At 40.6% G+C, this 19228-nt stretch overlaps 3 protein-coding genes across 3 annotated transcripts; 1 reads left to right on the forward strand and 2 right to left on the reverse strand.

Annotated features, from left to right (window-relative positions):
- Window positions 1-171: 171 nt before the first annotated feature.
- On the reverse strand, window positions 172-5417 carry avpr2l (arginine vasopressin receptor 2, like). The gene is made up of 2 exons (XM_008401187.2): window positions 4055-5417; window positions 172-3250 (listed from the first exon to the last, which is right to left on the reverse strand). The coding sequence occupies exons 1-2, from the start codon at window positions 4887-4889 to the stop codon at window positions 3171-3173; spliced, it is 915 nt and encodes a 304-aa protein (XP_008399409.1). The 5' UTR covers window positions 4890-5417; the 3' UTR covers window positions 172-3170.
- Window positions 5418-8950: 3533 nt separating this feature from the next.
- On the forward strand, window positions 8951-18053 carry pnpla8 (patatin-like phospholipase domain containing 8). The gene is made up of 10 exons (XM_008401022.2): window positions 8951-9053; window positions 10462-11552; window positions 11900-12049; window positions 12134-12285; window positions 12841-12935; window positions 13033-13204; window positions 13307-13364; window positions 13557-13751; window positions 15607-15802; window positions 16475-18053. Exons 2-10 carry the CDS (start codon window positions 10647-10649, stop codon window positions 16747-16749), a joined length of 2199 nt encoding a protein of 732 aa, XP_008399244.1. The 5' UTR covers window positions 8951-9053; window positions 10462-10646; the 3' UTR covers window positions 16750-18053.
- Window positions 9122-9912, reverse strand: akap14 (A-kinase anchoring protein 14). Its single transcript, XM_008401020.2, has one exon. It carries the CDS (start codon window positions 9847-9849, stop codon window positions 9346-9348), a length of 504 nt encoding a protein of 167 aa, XP_008399242.1. The 5' UTR covers window positions 9850-9912; the 3' UTR covers window positions 9122-9345.
- Window positions 18054-19228: the final 1175 nt, after the last annotated feature.

Genomic DNA, 19228 nt, shown 5'->3' on the forward strand with positions numbered 1-19228 from the left:
TTAAAAAGAACAGAAATAGACACTTGAGATGTATCACTCTGTGTAAGTAGCCTATATTTAATCACTTTAACAATTAGATTTTTTAAATAATATTCAATTTTTTAAGCTGTGGTATCTATCAAAACTAATTGATAGAGTAAAATCAATTTTTGTGATTTTTGTTTTATTTTAAAAAAAGTAGTTATGCGTGTTTATTATTTTAAAAAAGCACTTTAATTGAGTAAAACTAACTGAATAACCGTTTCTATTCATTCGTGCTCAGTGCTGTTTTCTTTGTTGTTGGATGTTCTGCTTTGTCACATCTGTCCCTTTTTAACTTCATAATACTTAAGCCACTTTGATGATTCATTGCAGCAACCTGCGGCTTGCAGACAGCGCCGGTGGTTAAGTGCTGTGTTACCCTGGAAATAATTGTGCAATTATTTCCATTTTAATTTTGTAACTCTGGGGATATTATTTTTAATGGAACAGCTGATGTATCACGAATCCCTTGACCACAGTGGTATGCTACCATTTTTTAAAAATACAACTGCTGTGACAAGTTGGTACAAAAACTAGTTAAAAGAATGAATTATTTAGATTTTTTTTCTCTCTCTCTCGCATGTTTTTCTCAAGGTTTAAGACCCAGGTGTTTATAAATCCGGTATAAATACTCTTACTTGTCACATTGCATCTGCTCAACCATCAGTCGCTAGTGCGCCTCCAAGCTTCTGCCTAACACTTTGGAAATTTGAATAATTGATGCCCACCAAGCATGACAAGGCCATAAGAAGATAGCGAGGCTTTTCCAGGAAGCAGCTTCTGCCTGTTTGCAATTCGATTAGGTAGAAAAATAAATAAATTTTTAATAAAACAGCTAACAGGATTGGTTGAGGTCAAGCTGAGGTCATGGAAAACTTGAAAAAACTTTTGATGGAAGAAATTGCAAGTAGGTTTAAAGCTAATCAAAAGCCTGGGTTGAATATATTGACAGCCATGTCTGCTCTAATGACGTTTTTTAGGATGCATCACAAAAATAAAAAAATGTTCTGCATCCTTCACTTAAAAATTAGCTTCAAACATTTGCAAGTGGGCTTCAAAGTGAAAATGAGGCTGATGTGCATCGATGCTAAAGCTAAAAGAAGCAAAGGGTGAACACCGCCCGACAAAGTACGCCACATCACCCGTCGCTACTATGCTTTCATATTCTGGCCTTTTTGAAATAAATTGCTGTTTTCCTTTAAACATGGGCATCTCAGAAAGCCCCCTCTTCCTCCTCCCATTAAGTCTGTAGTGATGGTTTTGTACAATGCAATTACACGAGCACAAACCTGCAGCAGGATTTATCTCCCACTTCTCCACCCTCGGGCTGTGAGTTGGTCACAGTTGTATTTTGGCTGCATCAGATAGCTAATCTTATTTGAAGCAGATATAAAACAAAGTGCCACAGGCTCTCGGGTTACACCGAGAACATTTTTATCCTTCTTTTTCTTTTACCTGACGCGAAAATCAGCATTCGTTTCGAATTGGACACGTTTCTTCTCTGTGTTGACTTGATGGGAATTTCTACGGCAAATTAGATCATTTATATTGTGACACAGCCGCGCCACACGCGCTAATGGGCACGTGCTGTTGACGGGCTGCCGCAAATTGGCAGACATGGATGGGCTTGTGAGGTGCAAGGGAAAACAACACATAAGGCAAACTATTGCGCCATAGGCGTCGCTGGAATGGAAAAGGAAACGTAATTCATATTCAAAACGGGAATCAAGTCGGTCTGGTGAAGTGTGCAGCTGCGGGAAAAAGAAGTCGTCATGCCGACGGCGCAACCAAAATGGAAGGTTCTCCAGCAAAAGGAGAACCTTTTATGTTGGAAGTTCCATCATCCTGTGGGGTATGTAGGTTTGAGAAACTCTTGACTCATAAATATACCTGGTTTGACTTCATATAAATGCAGATCTTTGCCTTGGTTGAACAGACGGTAAACCTTTCAGACAAAACATTTTGAAGTAGGTAGAAGTAAGAATGTGTGTCAGGAATTTCGAGAAAGAAGTCAAAAGGAACTTCTTGACGGCTACAATAAACGCTGCTCAATTACTCTAATGGTGACATTGTCTGCGTTCATATTTGTGGTGTCTTTTTATCCAACAAACTTCTTTTTTTTGTGTGTGTGTGTGAAAGTGATGAATGTTATCCCATGAAGAGGAAGGACGATCAGAAAGCAAATCCGGTCGAAGCTCATGGTCCTGCATTGTTTTAATATCAGAGATGGGAGTTTTATCTTTGACCTGTCTGTGAAATATTTAGAATGGAATTTGTATAGAAGTCAATGGGAGATGAGGTAAAATACCTACATGTTGATGTATATGTTTTTATGAAAAGCCTAATCTTTTGAGGGGAAAAAACGGTTTACATCATTCCTAATGCCAAGAATGTATGTGATGCTTTTAGGGGTCAACCATAGCAACACATACAAACTTGGCTAAAATGCTCGCAAAAATAAATCTTAGATTTTCTAGTAATCATGAAAGATGTTGGAAAATATCAATTATTTAACAATAGCGTATTGTCCAGTCAAAGTCTGAACGGTGTTTTCTAGCTGAAAGCGCTTACATGTCTTTTATATGAAACACTGAAATAAGTAAGAAATGCCTTGCTTCAAAACTGAAATTAAAGTACATTTGCAAAGTCAACTTTCTAGACGTGACAATTTATTTTCACTTATGTCTGAAAACTGAATTTTGACATGCCAGTTTCTACTCCCAGCCTCCACATGTCCTGTTTACCCATAGTTACACACCAACAGGAATAATAAAAAAAAAAACCTGAATGTTTATGTCTCTGATTGCTCATTTCTGTTTTATCTTCGTCCAGCAGGAGACAATCCTCCATGCTGTCACTGCAGCGCCTTCTGAAAAGATTAAGCGCGTTTGAATATATTTGCGTTCCGTTCCTTTGCCGGTTTCCCCGCAGTCTGCTAAATATACACCTCTCTCTTTTGCACAAAGGAGCGAGAGGATGTTTTTCGCCAACAGAACACAAACAAGCGTGTCTTTCTTCCTCAAAGTCTTCTCCACGCGGTTCAACAAAGGATCGCTTCACCTCAGTCGTCACAGGTGGGGAATCTGTGGAAACCCTGTTAATTATGTCTCTTTTTCTTATGCTGTCCAATTGATTGTTTCTTTTTCCTTTCAGCTGTAGTAGAGATATATCCAAGGGTTTGTGCAGCTGTTGAGACCGGCGAGCAGCATGATAATTGAAAATATGGGACCTGCGAGACAAAAAAAGAATAAATGTGATGAAACACTGATGTCATACTCACAGTGTTTATGCACTTGCTGCAGGTCGTCTTCCTGTTTGATGTAACGACGAGCATGTTGTAGCTACTACAGGCACTAGAACATTCTTAAAATATTATCTCAATCGGTTAAAAGTAATGTATAGATTCATTATGTAGTGATTTCTTTCAGCAGTCCCTTAGAAAATTTTTATATTACTTAAGGTCAATAAGATATTAATTTTAAGACAGAAATGTCATGTCATGTTTATGGAGAAGTCTGTAGATTTGACAGTTAGCTGAAACTGTTCAACACAGAGAGAAAGCCTCAAAAAGTGCTAAAGAACTGCAACTAAGCACACTAATGTAAAATTGAGTGGAAGAAAAACGTGGCAGAAAAAGGTGCACTATAGCGATATCTATTTTGGAAGCTCAGCTTAGAGAGGATAAATCCAGGTCACAGACCACGACTGCCACTTTCTTTGAGTTTAGCCACTTATGAACCAGAAAATTTGAGCACTTTCATCATAAATATTCTTTTTTTTTAATTACTGAAACAAATTCGTTTCCTCTAAGATGAATATTTTGGTACCTTAAGATAATTTCTAGGAGCATCTTTCAACAGAAATGAGAGAAATTCCGTTTTCAAAAGTCCTAGAAATGCTACGTTCATCTACTTAATCATATATTGACTGTAAGTTGCATGCGCAAAACAAACTTAAGTGACTAGTGCGCACTCAAGAGCGGCTCTAGCCCAGGGGGGCCCACATCCAGCCCCGCTGAAACCCTGAAACCAACCTTGCGTCGGCGCGCTGCTCGGGCTCCACGCCGACCACAGCTGCACGACGAAAAAGGGGCTCCAGCACACCGTGTACGCCATTATAATCACAAAAGTCATTTTCAGCGTCTTGAGCATCGCGTTGGAGACCCCCTTCGTGCCCGCGCGCCCCGACTGCAGAGCCTTCCTCTTCATGTTGAAGTAGATGGTTGTGCATATCCTCATCTGGCAAAACAACAGGATGACCGCGGGCAGCGCGAACACCGCCAGAGTGATCCAGCTGATGTAGATCCTGCTCCCCCAGGGCTCGACGAACGTCGCCCAGCAGTCATGCAGGCTCACCTGCACCTCCTGGAGGGAGAAGATGAAGAGCTGCGGGGAGCTGAAGAGGAGCGAGGTGAGCCACGCTGCGCCTATGGAGATGTACCTCCGGAAGGAGCCCTCCAGGAAGGAGACCATGGGCTTGCAAACGGCGTGGTAGCGGTCAATAGCCATGGCCACAATCATGTAGGCGGAGGCGAACATCCCGACCACCTGCAAGTACTTGACGAGGCGACAGAGGAAGTCCGTCCCGCGGAACCTGTGCGTAATTTCCATGGAAAGCTGCGGCAGGACTTGGAAAAAGGCCACCACCAGATCCGCCAGACACAGGTGCAAGAGGAAAAGCTGGGTCCGCGAGTTCCTCTTCCTCCTCTTCCACAGGGTGACTAAGAAGAAAAGGTTGCCACATGTGGCGAACACAAAAATTAACCCCAGAACTCCGGCTCTGAGGAGCGCAAAGCGGACGGCTTCGTCTTCATCTGCTGCCACCGCAGGACTACTGCTGCTGCTGCTGCTGCTGCTGCTGGGATCCATTTAGACGGAGAATATATACATATATATATATATACATATATATTGTCGTTTCCGATTGGCTTGAAATCAATAACCTCTTTTTAAAAAATAGGATTCTGCCTTTTTGGCGCAGCATTCTCGTGCGCACAAACGAAACGAGTCGCAGGTGTCAGCGGTGACTGAGAAGAGGAGGGAGGAGAGGAGGGGGCTGAAGTATGACTAATGTCAACACAACAATACAACACACATACACTGACATAAATGTTTTAAATCATCACGATTTACTTGAGAGTAACAAACATTCTACAAAAAAGTCCATATTTATGGAATGTATTTCATTGGGATTGTGTGATAAACACAAAGTAGTGTATAATTAAGTGGAAGGGGGGAAAATACATGCCTTTGTCTTTGTCAGCTTTGCACATCTGGACACTGAATTTATGTAGCTCAAGATCAACCGGATTGGATGGAAAGCGACATAAATGTTCTAAGTCCTGCTTGACATTCTCAGCTAGATTTTTTTCTCAGAACTTTAACAGGGCCATTCTAACACATGAGCATACTCTGACCACTGTTTGTGCAGCCCTGCTGGAAGGTGGACCTTCTAAGTGTTTTGCAGCCTCTGACAGGTTGTGTCCTCTGTATTTACCTGAATCCATCTTCACCAAACCATTACTGAGAAGCTCCCCTGTAACCTGCTGAACCAAACCTTCCCCACAGAGTGATGGTGCACTTGAGGTAATCTGCAATCTGATCCTCTTGTCTCTTTCTTTCTTTCTTTCTTTCAGCAGCTCTTCACTGGTTGAGTGCAATTGGTTTGTATGAACAGAGCATAAAAGTGGCCGAATACCACAGCGTTTTGTTCGCGCCGTAACATTTTTTAATACTTTTCCTCCCCCTTTACTGAAACACGCAACATGGTGTTTGCTTCATGTGAAATCCCTCTCTCATTCTCCCATTCTCTATTCCAGTTCCCTCCTGATCATTAGCATGTCAGCAAAGTGGATTTAAAATTGGCCAGGCACATAAAAAGCCTTCTGCATTCAGCCTATCAAGGAGACTGATTGCAACTTGCTGTTTATTTAGCAGCATATAATGAAATCTTTTTTACTCTCCTCCTCCCAGTAAGCGGCAGCTCGGCCATTTTATTTGCATCCGAAGGCGCGACTGAGCGAAGAGTCTATCGAATCATAGTAATGGCGTGTGGGTTTGTTGGCTTTAATTGCGCTTGAGGTCATGGTAAATGTTCTGACGTTGACTTTCAGAACTCTTTGATAGAAATTCAGAGGAAAAACGTCAGTCAGTCTTCTATTATTAAGGCACATTTTCCCAAATGTCAGACTTAAAAAATAAAATAAATAAAATTGCTCTTAAAAGCTTGAAAGCTGAAGAAAATATAAATAATGATGACCCTCGAGCGACAGAGAGTTAGCTTTTCTATTAAGCAAATGTTTGATTAGAGATTTCCATTAAAGAGTCAACGGGGATCTATAGTCTTAATCTGTTTCGATTAGACGGCTGAAAGTCTTGATTCATTTGAACATTTCAACCCAGTGAAGCCTGATACAACAGGATTATGAAACTCAGTTCAGGTCCCCTCCACTGTGGAGCAGTGACTCTCCACTCATGACAAATGACTCTTAATCTGTACTCTATTTCATGGCAGGCTGGTGTTGTGAATGAAGGATTTTTTCTCTCTCTCCTCTCTTTCTTGCACTGCTTCTCTCCTCTCTTGTTTACTTTTGGTAAGATTGCAGTTTCTAAGAACTTATGTCAAACTTTGCTTTGTCTCCGGAAAAATCAATAAATCAAAATGGCTTTTTCACGAGCTATTCAACACACCACACACCGCTTTTTACAGACTGGAGTGTCTTTTCCGAGAATCAATCTCTGCAATTTTCTAAAACAGAGATTTTTGTTTCTTTTGTTAAGCAGAAATGTTTTTAGGGATTTGCTTCCCGAACAGCGTGTGCTTTAGTCTTTACCTTTCCCTGGCAATTTATCTGTGTGTGTCTCTCAAATTAGGAAGAAAATACGTCAAACAGAAGGTCACGCAAAATGAGTAACACCTCAGAAGTCTTACAGCAATTTCCCGTTTCATGCCAAGTAAAAGAAATTTTGAGGTAATGTTTAAAAATCAGCTTCTTATTGGTTATTCTATTTTATTTTTTTATTTATTTCCTTGTATGTACTATAACCCACAGAGATCACAACTTCTTATTGTTCTTTGTTTAAAATTTAGGTGGATAATAATATGGGGGAAAAAATTCAGTGGCAAGAATTTGTGATAACATTAAACTCTAATTGTGAGAATATGAATTATTCCTATTTTATTAAGCTTAAACATTGTGTCCATACTTGGCTTATCCTAATTTTCCAATATCTGATTTCCTATCATTAAAGAAACAAATAAAGAGTTTCAATGCTTAAAAGCTATTAAAAATGCGTAATTTCAGCATTTTTTTTAGCTGCAAATATGTAAATTAAAAAATGTTCTACTACCAAACATCATAATTTTAGATTTATTTTTTCTTTACTGCGTGATAATTTCTCATTGTTAAAGCCTTTTGAAGCATTTACAATTTCATTCCATTCCCTTTCTACCAATTTGTGAAATCTAAAATACAAAATTAGCTATAAATGAAATGATCAAAGTGACACGTCTTCTTTGCTCCATGTGTAAAAGTTAATTTCAAAGTGGAGCTTCACCATCGGTGCTCAGGGATTTATTTTTTGATTCTCCCACCAAAGAGTGGGAGAATGTCTCTTATCACTGTAATACGAGCAGACCCATCTTATGAACTGTGAAATTTATGTGCGGGCCTCTGAAGTGGAGATTTCTTTTTCCACACATGAAATAAACTGGCTCTTTAGGCGCTCAGGAAAAATCTTGCAGGTAATAATCACACATTAGTGAAGGCTTGTTTCTTGTTCTATTAAATCTATCAAAATTTGTAAGTGAAACTGGTGTGTTTATGTACAATTATTATTGCATTAAATATGTAGTGACACTTTTTAAATTAATTTGACCTGATAATTACTTCTGCTTTTTTCCATATGAATGAAAAAGCAATAAATCTATATATTTCAGTCTGTATCTATTGGCATAGAACCAGCTCCAGTACATTCTCTCCTCTATAAAGATTTGCTCAAATACCATTTATTCATAACAAGCTGGTATAAAAACTGTGCTTCCACTTTGAACAGTAATGCTTGTTTGAGGCAATGCAATGTTACGGGACAAAAGCACAGTTGAATAAGATTTGAGATCGAAGAACTGGTTCAAAGCGAACCAGGCCTTCTTGTCCAACATCAGTGTTTGACCTCACCAATGCACTTATTGAAGAAGAAGAACAACAACAACAAAAATGAACCCATTCTTAAACCTTGTGGATTCCTAGTACATGACTATGGCATATAGAGTATGTTAACAGTCAGATCTTTTCTTTACATGAAATTTACTTTGTAAATTGTAAATATCCAAAATTTATGAGAAGTATCTCTTTGACATTGACTGAAATGAATTGAACCATTTCAGAGTTCAAGTCATTGACTCAACAGACAATCCCAAAACATAAAAAATGAACAAATACATAAACAGAACACATGAGGAAATAAATACAATTTTATTGATTGCATTTATTTAGTATATTGAATACGTAAAACAGCTTCATTAGAAATGTTTAAATCCAGCACTTTTTCTAATATTTTCTGTTACTTCTATTCAAAGTATTCCAATATTAGAGCTAAAAGCTACATGAAGCAATAAGATTATCATATTTTAGTTTCCATTGAATTTTTAAAGCGATTATATTTTCTGGTTTTCTTTAAATTTAGGAAGTGGAAAGGAGAATTGTACATTATATCCACTAATATCAACAAAGAAGGCATCACTGCAATACATTTTCTGTAGTGATTCTAAAATTTTCCACACCAATACAAAAATGTCCTAGCTTCAGTATTTTGTGCAATTCCTTTAAATTAATTGTCATTGCCGCGGTCTTTTTTTTTTTTGTTTAATTTCCCTCCACGGCTGTAGGTGGCAGTGATGTTTATTTTGTCTGGCTCCAGTAGAGCAGCATTCCATTTCCTGTTTATCATTCACAACTAGCTTAGGTGGAGGCGGAAACTACTAGCGCTACAATCAATGGAATATTTCAGAAAACCCTCCTTACGTTTCACGAGGTAAGAAGAAAGTTTACATACACATTTTTCACCAGTGCAATTTCTCTCGCCGACACAGACTCTTAAGATTATGTTGCTGTTCAGTATGCTTTATTTGGTAAGCCAACGCGTCCTTTTATTGCGCTGCCTCTGAACGAGTTAGCTCTCAGTCGTCAGTGTTACAGTTGTATCTAACATAGGTGTGTTTTTAACAGGTGTGCCGTCATTTCAGCTGAGACTAAAGAAAATGTCCAAAGTCCATACACAGGGCCCCTGTTATATAACTGAATGTTACATATGGTGGCCATTTGATTTATGACTCCATCATTCTCTGGAATAAATCCTTGGTGTCGGTAATGTCAGTCAACCACTTCTCGCTGAACTTGCTTGTCCCCGGAGTGTGTATGAGCCGCCTGGACTCGAGTAGGAAGCGGACTTCCACCGGAGCTTCGGGCTCGGTTTTTGATATTTCCATCGCGAAGTAGATGTTGACTCTGTCCCCTATTGGTTTTCTGGCCGTAGGGGCCATGAATAGGGCCCTGTAGAGGTGGATCTTAAAGTCATCTTCCAGTTCCGTGCGGATATAGTCCACGTTGTAGACCCAAACGGGCTGGATATCCCAGGTTTTAATATATGCCTCAATCTTAAAGTACCCCCCTCCTTTGGTGAAGTCTTTGCATAAGCCCCACACAGTGCTGTCCATCATACTGGGCGGGGGGTTTTCAAGTTCCTCCTTTAACTGTCTCTCAAACCGCAATGATTTTATAAGTAAGGAGATCTCGGCTGGCTCGTTTGTTCCACTGAGATTTTGCTCCATCTTGTCGTTTCTGTCTTGTTGTACTAGCGGTTTCTATGGTTACTGAAGAAATACAAGTCAAATAGCGCCATCTGGTGGCTACCTGCTGTTGTAACATTAATACGAAGTGTGGAACACATCTCCCTCTGCTGGCTTCTTTATGTAACAACAATACAATGATATAAATTATTTAGATGTAAACTTACTACTTTCTTTTTTTATTTTATTTTTTACAACTATTAATTTCTAAATGTGGAACTCATTTATTATATAGATGCAGCACACAACTTGTTTTTTGTTTTCTATTAAATTTGGTGATTATGGGGTGTCACGGGCTGAGCGGCCGGCCCGAGTTCGACTCCCGCCCTCGGTTCCTTTACCGCCGCATTTCTCTCCCGCTTTTTCCTTGCGCCTTTCCTGTTGGATTACTGGGAAATAAATTGCACTACAGCCGAAAAAAAATATATATATAAAAAAAATAGTTTGGTTATTATAATTGCGTGATTAATAAAAGTTTTACTTTTTGAATTGTCTTGCATCAAGAGGCACCAATACTGCAGAAAATAGAACCATCTATTTTGGTGCTTATTGGTGTAACAACAATAATAAAATGTTTTGATTTTTTTCTTACAGGAAGTGAAAGCTGCCAGAAACGTTCAGTGCAAATCATTTTTTCCTTTTAAAAATGGAGCTAACGCGACCATAGATCACGGAAGACAAACCTGCCAGGATGCCACATCATTCCAAACAAATATTTTAGCCTCTCTTCTTCTCCCCAGTCTCTTCTCCGCTAATGTTTCCAGCGGGTCATCAGACGCATGTCACGGCTCAGGTCCACAATCGACAGCGTCACCAAGGCAGTGGGAGGCACGGACCTCATCTCCAGGTTCTCCCGCTTCAAACCTGGCGGTGCTGCAACCAACGGTGCCCTCGCTGAGAAAACCCCGCTGAAACCCGAGACCTTGAGTGCTAATGACGCCTCTTCTGGAGGAATGAAGGAAAAGGCAGGTGGGACAAATGGAGAAATGGAGGAGGCAGATGAGCAGAGGGAGCAAGTTGCAGAGCAGCCTTTCGTTGCCCCAAAAAAGTCATCGCCCACCTCAATTTCAGCAGCGAACGCAGCCACTCTGAGCTCCACCTCGACTGTGGCAAAGCAAACCAGGCAGCTGTTTCACCCAGCAGCTCTGTCCACAAACATGGACGAGACATACAAGACTCTGTCCAATCACATCAACAGTTACTTTGGTCCAAACGCACCGGGAGAAGATGGCGAGAACAGGCAGCATTTTTCTGAGGCTGTTCCGCATGTCACCACCCTGAGAACGGCGGAACCCGTTCCTGTTTTGTCTCCAGTCTCGGAGACCAAGAATACCGAAGCGCCCACTAGCTCTCCACCGTCAGAAAAACCCAGTCCAGCCGAAGAGACCACCTCCGCTGCTGCCCAAGCCGGTGAGAGCACGGCTGTGTCCGTCTCCCCCAAAAAAGGTTTCACCCACTACCTGTCGTACCCCCGGCCCAGCGTCCAGGCCTTTGTTGGTAGCTACATCGCGCCCCTTGTTCCCAAGTTTCGAGGCGATCCGAAAAAAGCGACGGCCGACAAGGAGAAGTCCGCCGCAGACGGTGTAGCTGAACGCATGGCGGACAAAGCTGTGGAGAAGACCGAGGGTGAAGAGGAAAAAGCTGAAAAGGCAAAGCAACTGCAGCTGCTGAGTCAAAGGGAAAAGGTAAAGTTATTGCAAAAGTATTCATACTTTTGTAAAAAAAAAAATTTGTCATGTTCAAACAAAATTGCAACTTCTGTTAGTCTTTTGGGTTATGTCTACCAGGTTACACACCTATAAAGGAATATTTTTGCCCTTTTTTTTTTGTTAAGTAACTGTCTATATGTTTAATATTTTCCTTCCACATCTGGTTCTCAGTCTCAGGTCTTTTAAAGCCTCTAACAGGTTTTCCCAGCATTTAATCTGCAGCTTTTTCTTGTCAAACAAAAGCATTCCCACAGCATGACGCTACCATCCCCATGTCCCACATTGGTGTTTATTTATTTATTTTTTTCTAATTTGTCCATCAGATAATAGCCAGAGTGAGCGTGGACAACAGGACCAGAGCCCTGGTGAAGGGTCTGCAGAGGGTCTCCGACGTGGAGCTCCTCACCACTCGAGTGGAGGAGCTCAGCTTTCACCTCCTGGAGTTTCCCGAGACCCGGGGCGTGGCGGTCAAGGTCGGCTTGGACACACAGCTTTCTGAAGTTTGCTTCACTGCCACATGGTTGTTGGGTTTACATTCTTATCGTTGTGTCTTTTAGGAGAAACTGTTGCCGTGCTTGTTGCGGCTGCGCCAGGCCAGGGACCTTTCCCTTCAGGCGGCTGTTAGGGAAGCTCTGGCGCTGGTTGGCTACACAGATCCGGTCAAAGGCAGAGGAATTAGGGTGCTGGCCATAGATGGAGGAGGCACAAGGTACAACTCTTTATTTTTTTGAAATAGAAAAGCATGGCTGCAACAGACATTATTAATCTGAAGATACAAGCTGCAACCTTTTGAATATTTTCTGAAAACAGTTACTCTGTTTCTTTATTGGACATCAAATGCGAATGAAACCACATTTCAAAGTCTTTTAAATTATAGGACATGTTCTATAAAAAGTCTTTTGGCGTCAGGTAACTGAAAGCGGCTCATTGTTTGATGTTTTAACCAAAACCTTGTAGCCTAATTAACACATACACCAAACAAACATTTTCATTTCAGTCGACAGACATAAATTCTAGCCTGTAGTAGTAGACTGAGTACAATCCTATTGGAAAATTAGGCTGTATGTACAAGTATAAACAGGAGAATTAACTTTTAATTTTAGCTCTGCAATGAAAAACATTTTTGAACATGTTTTCTTTGTTACTTAGAAACTTTTAAAGAGGCAATTAACTGTTGCTCTCTGTATGTTGGTTTGGCAATAAAACAAAAAAAGCTGACATTTGTTATGCTTTTAAAATCTAAAGTTTGTATTTGGGTTTGCAGAGGACTGCTGGCCCTCCAGACTCTTCACAAGCTGCAAGACCTGACTGGAAAACGCATCCATCAGCTGTTCGACTACATCTGCGGAGTCAGCACTGGTATGCCTTGCTCGCTTTGTAGAGCCGCTATTTGATCGAATTTACTAACACTTATTAATTGCGTCTTAATTTTTTTTTTTTTTTTTTTTTACTACAGGTGCCATTTTGGCTTTCATGCTGGGGATTTTCCAGATCCCCTTAGAAGAGTGCGAGGATATGTACAGAAAGCTGGGCTCAGACATCTTCAAACAGAACGTCATCGTTGGAACTGTGAAGATGGGCTGGAGCCACGCGTTCTATGACAGCGAGATGTGGGAGAGCATCCTCAAGTTAGTCTCTTTCTGTCCAACTGGTCTTTACAGTTTGTGGATCATTCGTAACTGGAATAGCTTATGTGCTGTCTGTTTCGTGATCTCTTATTTTTCCTGTAGGGAACGTATGGGTGAGGGGCGCATGATTGAGAGTGCAAGGGACCCTCACTGCCCCAAAGTAAGTTCTTTTTTTGTTTGTTTTAGTAAATAGATATTTTATTATTATTTTATTTCTTAAAACTAGTAGTAATGCATTTATGGATTTTTTTTTTATTTTTATTTCTAACCTTTTTTCTGTAACTACGGTGGGATTGGTTTCTTTTGTTTTGATTTCCAAAAATCTCCTACGTTTTTTGTGTTTGTCCACTAGGTGGCAGCGGTGAGCACCATTGTCAACAGAGGTTTGCCTCTGAAGGCCTACGTGTTCAGGAACTACAGGCTCATGCCCGGGGTGAGGTCCCACTACCTAGGAGACTGCAAACACAAGATGTGGCAGGCCATCCGGGCCTCGTCTGCCGCCCCCGGATACTTCCAGGAATTTGTTCTGGGAAAAGACCTCCATCAGGTACCGGACTGATAAATGGGTCGGCAAAGGTCCGGTCCAGCCAAATTCAGTTCAGCTTTGGCTCAGATGTTTAATAGGAAGTAGCACAGTTGCAATTGAAAATCGATGTGCAGTAAAGTATCTCAACAATGGCTTTTAATTGTAATATTGCAGACTTGTAGTTGACTGCAAAGGGATGCAGTTTAGTGCTGCTAGAATTTTCTTTGATTACTTTCACTTCACTCAGTGTCACTTTGATTAATGACCGTCTTAGTTAAGGGATAGTAGCACCATGTGTTGCACTGGCTTTGATGTGGGCCAACAAGTTCAATTGTACCCTTCCAGATTTTCACAGAATAGTTTTTTTTATTGCAATTAAGTCAGTGCAGGTTCTGGATTAAAGGCACTTTCAGTTTTTCATTTGCAAAGTGAAAACTTCACCAAATGTCCCATTAAAACACTGAAGTTTGGGGTTGTAACATGTGATTGTAAAAAAAAAAATTTGATGCGGGATGAATACTTTAGATAATGCTCGGTTTATTTTTCCTTCTACCTCTTCAGTCTTTTTAATCAGAGTATGTTTGTGCCTTCAGGGATCTGCCCAAACAGACTGGTATTATTCTATAAAGTTCGATTATTAGGCCAGATATCTTTAGCCGCTCCTATTAGAGAGCAATTAGGCTGGAGGCTTAGCTTCTTTTTCGATAACCTACTTAAGCTAAATTAGCTTGGTCCCCATTGCTCTGCTGTTTCCTACAGCAGATGCTGGTATGGCTGGCCTCTGATTGTGTTTAGGTCAATAAAAGATCCTAATCTCTCAGTTTGCCTTCATCTTTCCCAAGAAGCAAGAAGTACAACATATGGCCTCGTGGTTTCCTTTACGTCAAGTCCCGTTTCTCCCCAATTCCCGTATCGAATCCTTATGTTCGTCCCGTTTGCATGGGCGTGCCCTCGTCTCCAGCGAACCCGGGGAACGGCAGCAAGCGACAAAAGATGGAGATGGATTTGTCGTCCACATTCACTGTGGAGCAGCGCAGGTTGAGCTTACATTACCACCCACGGGTCTGACTCCTACTCGAGTTTTCAGCACCTCGTGGAGGTATTTCGCAGGAAAATCATGCCAAAATACCCCACACTGGAGAGACGCACGCACTCACTGATGCGGTTTCTGGTACAGAAATTGATACAAATCTGCTAAAATTGCTGCAGAGGTTTAGACACCATCACAAAAACATCAACACATAAAACCTTTTGGGGCCAACGCAGACTGAAACAAAGACCTCCAGTTCTCTGACAGACTTCCACATCACCTTCTGAGTCATTGAAGTAATCTTTCCTCCTGCAGTGCAGAGGAAGATAAGCAACCACACTCGCAGTCTCTATCTGACTCTGGATCAGAAGTACGTCGGGACTCGGGAAAGGTCTCGGCACGGATTCGGGGGGGGGGGCGGGAAGGGGGGGAACTGAGATAGAGTCAAAGTGCTAAATCGTTCTTGCCATTTATTCAGACAGTTTGTCCTTATTATTGTTTTGCTCCACAGTTTCTTCCACAACATACAGTCACTTTATATTACTGTGAGACAATTTAATTCATGAATCAAGCTGAATTCAGAGTAACACAGCTGTGTGACTCGGTATATAGGTCATGTCTTACCTATTTTAGTTTCAGGGAGCTTGTTTACTTCTGGGTTAACTGATTTTTTTTTTTTTTTTTGCCAGAGTAGCACATCTCTAACCCAAAGCTGTGTGGCTCAGTGACAGCCTGTCTACTTCACCTCATTTATCCCCAGAAATCTGTCACCAGGACTATATTTGAACTACGCATCCAAGCACCCCACCCCATTCTTTACCTTAATCTCTCCCGCTGTCACTTAAGGACGGAGGACTCCTCATCAACAACCCCACGGCTCTGGCCATTCACGAGTGCAAGTGTCTGTGGCCGAACGCACCCCTGGAGTGCGTGTTGTCTCTGGGGACGGGGCGGTACGAGACCGTGGGCACAAACGGCACGAACTACACCAGCTTGAAGACCAAGCTGACTCACGTCATCAGCAGTGCCACGGATACGGAAGGTAAGATGTGTTGTGGCGGGGAAGAAGGATTAAAGCTGCGACCCAATGAAGAAAATTATGTCTTTTCTTCTACCAACAAATGAAGACTGAAGTCTTTTTATTTTCTGTCCAGTCGCACATTAAAGCCTTAAAATGTCTTAAATTAATTTCTGAAAAATGCTAATTTTCTTTAAATTTCTTAATCAGAGGTCTTAAATTTTGCCCTGGCAGAGCTAATTCATCTTGTATGTCCTATGACTTTGTCTAACTAAAGTTTGAGTCACCCCCATACATATTCATTGCGTTTTATGATTTGAGGAAATTGAGGCTACTGCTAACTAGCTGCTGGTATTATTATTTTTGCCTAAATGAGTTTGGGCTAAATAATAATTTCCCTAATTAATGAATGCGTCTCTAATCTTCCAAACTGTTGTAATTTTTCTTTATAAGGGTCTTGTTAATACTCTACATCTGGACAAGCTCTCTGTTTTTACCCCATGTGATGTCACCGGGCATGTTTGCAGCTCAGAAGTTGTTTTCGGATTGTATATTTCATCTTTGAAATATCATGTTTAACCCTCTACAAAAGACTGACCATAGAGTGCTGTTTCTGTAGGTGCCAGACTCCATCTAAAGCGAGTTTTACTCATCAAGAGTGTAGGTCCTGGCTTTGATGTGAACTTTCAATTTCAGAGGTGCACACCATGCTGGACGCCCTGCTGCCACCGGACACCTACTTCCGCTTCAACCCCCACATGAGCGAGGACGTGCCGCTGAACGAGAACCGCCAGGAAAAGCTGAACCTCCTCAAAGGCGAAGGGGATCGCTACCTCGAGCGCAACCAGGCCAAGCTGAAGAAGGCGGCCAGCGTGTTGGGCCAGGAGAAGGGCGCCATCCAGAAGCTGGCCGAGTGGGCCAAGCTGAAGGCCGACATGTACGAGGGAATCCCCTCCATGTCCAAACTGTAAGTTTTTAAGGTAATGAGGGGCTAAGGGGAAAAGGAAAAAGCATTTTCTGACGCATTCTTATTTGGAATTTGATTCATTCCTAAACGTTTACATGGGCTAATCATGACATTAACCCAACGCTAAAAACTGTTTATTTATTACAATATTGAGATGAAAGAAGTGGAGTTAAATAATGTGTTATACACATTTTTTTTTTAAAGGAATATGTGTGATAGACACAATATTATGGCTGCTGTAAGATTTAAAAAAGTATGCATTTCTAAAAGGAAAAAAGAAAACTTTGTATAAGAATGAGTTGACTTGAGTTTGAACATTGAAAATGTAAATGACTTGCATGTGTGAGACACATGTTAATGGCCTGACGTGGATGTATGACGTGTTCATTTCCACATGTGGAACAAATGCCTGAAAATGGAGCTGCACCCATCAGTCAGAACTTTTTTTCTCATGCATATTAAAAGGATAAAAACGACAAAAGTCCCGCTATTTACATTCTAACAATGCGTTGACCTGCCGCTTGCGCTTAATTAATATTAAAAAAAATTCAAGGAATTTGGGAAATTTTCTATATTCTATACAATTCAAAACTTCTACCTCGGTCGCGGGAACTGCAGAACGTTTATCTTTCATGTGAAGGTCGTTTAGGGAAATAAATGATGAGAAAGTGGGACCTCAAAGAAAACTGGATATTGGTATCGGCAATGAAATGTCTGATAGGTGCATCTCTACCTGTAAGTGATGTTTGCTTGTGTCCTTGGTAACTTGAACAGATTATGGTGTAAAGGATATGTGATTGCACATTGGGAACTGAGATGGGACTGCCTATTACTAATACTGTACAAAAGTAAAACCAGAAACTTGTGCACTTTGTAGGATAACCTTGTTTATTTTTAAAATAATGAGAAAATGTATTACTATTTGAAACAATCATGAATGTCTTTAAGTTCCTCTTTGTAGATTTTAGGAAGAAAATAAAACAAATGCATTCACTGGCCTAATTTTTAAATTTTTCAAAGCATGCTTATTCTGCTTGAAGCATTGACTTTTTGGGCCGTCGTTATGAAAATCCTTTCATATTGTGAGCATGTTTAACACTATGAGAATCAACTTGCTGTGATTCCTTCTGTCTCTGTTCCTTAATGGAATTTTAAAAAGATCCACAATGTCATGAAACAATAAAAGTTGTTATTAAAACGCACTTGATTTCTCGTCTCATCCGAGTCGATGGCACTCTCTGTGACAGTATCGCTTATTATGTTTGACACACTTTCACGCTGCACAATAAAGTCGTCACTCAATGCTGATTGTCTTCCTGTGGTTAACTGCCGTTTCTTTCAGCTGCAAATTCCCCGCTCCATTTTTTGATCTCTCTAATTACCATTTGGTGAAATTCTTTGACATCATTTCATGTCTTGCCGTCGTTGCTATGGCCACCATGGATCTTACCCACAATGACTGCCGATATTTAAAAGTGAAGGATATTCTTTCATTTGTTTTACTTTACATTTGTTTGGGGAAAAAAATACCCTAAATTTTGAAGTAACTATATCATCCCTTTATGTAGCTTTCTGTTGCTTTGAAAAAATAAATAAATAAAAATATTAAAAGTCAAAAAAGTCAAAACAGGTCACGTTGGTATGGGCACTTTTGCTTTTCTTTAGAAACTTCTAAATACAAATTTCAATGCAGTAACCCTAAAATACTGCACTAAGAGGACTCTGTCTGTACCAATGAAAGCTCACTCACCTCAGCATTCTAAGTGCTCGCAGTAGAGTGCAAAGTTACTATGCCATTACACAGCAGCACATTATAAATTTGACGCCCTTCGTCAAAACACACATGCATTGTATAAAGTTCATTTGTCTCATAAACAACACACAAATCTGATTTGAACCACAGGCTGCACTGCATGGCAGGAATGTCCAAAGTGAATCTGACATTATTTCTAATTTATTTGAGCCAAGATATAAAATAAAATACATAATGTGGGTTTATGTAAATACCAGTGGAAAAATCTTTTTTTTTTTGTAGCATCTCCAGTAAAATAATTTAGTTTCACTAAATTTGAAGTGGTATTTATTTTTAGGAATAAATACCCGGTGGTGCCTAAAGTTGTGCAATATTTAGGTCTGTCAACAACTTTTCTCAGAGTTTTTAAAGCCAAAATGTCAAAAACTCTGGTACATGCAACAAAAAATAGTTTTTCGTCGCTCACATCACCGCGTCATTAGTCGCTTGTTGTGGCAGGACCTGTCTGTCTCTTTCCCACCTCCTCCACAAGCCGGGTTGGATTGTGTGGTCCGGTGGCGTTCCCTAGCAACTGTTGTAGCTCCGTCTTATTTACAATATTGTCGATGTACCCACGCTTGTCTATAATTGTCCCGGATCTGGCAGAAACGGAGCATGAGACCGTGTGTCTGCTGTGTGTATGTTTTATTGCTCCAAGTGTATTTTTGTCACGCACGAAAGGATGAGATAG

The sequence above is a fragment of the Poecilia reticulata genome, linkage group LG23 (genome assembly GCF_000633615.1).
Source record: "Poecilia reticulata strain Guanapo linkage group LG23, Guppy_female_1.0+MT, whole genome shotgun sequence".
Lineage (NCBI taxonomy): Eukaryota > Metazoa > Chordata > Actinopteri > Cyprinodontiformes > Poeciliidae > Poecilia > Poecilia reticulata.

Excerpts from the sequence above, each read along its gene's own strand:
- avpr2l (XM_008401187.2), bottom strand. The coding sequence starts at position 4,889 with ATGGATCCCAGCAGCAGCAGCAGCAGCAGCAGCAGTAGTCCTGCGGTG. Across the intron at positions 3,251-4,054 it reads GAGCAGCGCGCCGACGCAAG|GTCCCATATTTTCAATTATC; the intron begins GTTGGTTTCAGG and ends TTTGTCTCGCAG.
- akap14 (XM_008401020.2), bottom strand. The coding sequence starts at position 9,849 with ATGGAGCAAAATCTCAGTGGAACAAACGAGCCAGCCGAGATCTCCTTA.
- pnpla8 (XM_008401022.2), top strand. The coding sequence starts at position 10,647 with ATGTCACGGCTCAGGTCCACAATCGACAGCGTCACCAAGGCAGTGGGA. Across the intron at positions 12,936-13,032 it reads CATCTGCGGAGTCAGCACTG|GTGCCATTTTGGCTTTCATG; the intron begins GTATGCCTTGCT and ends TTTTTACTACAG. Across the intron at positions 13,752-15,606 it reads TGGGAAAAGACCTCCATCAG|GACGGAGGACTCCTCATCAA; the intron begins GTACCGGACTGA and ends CTGTCACTTAAG.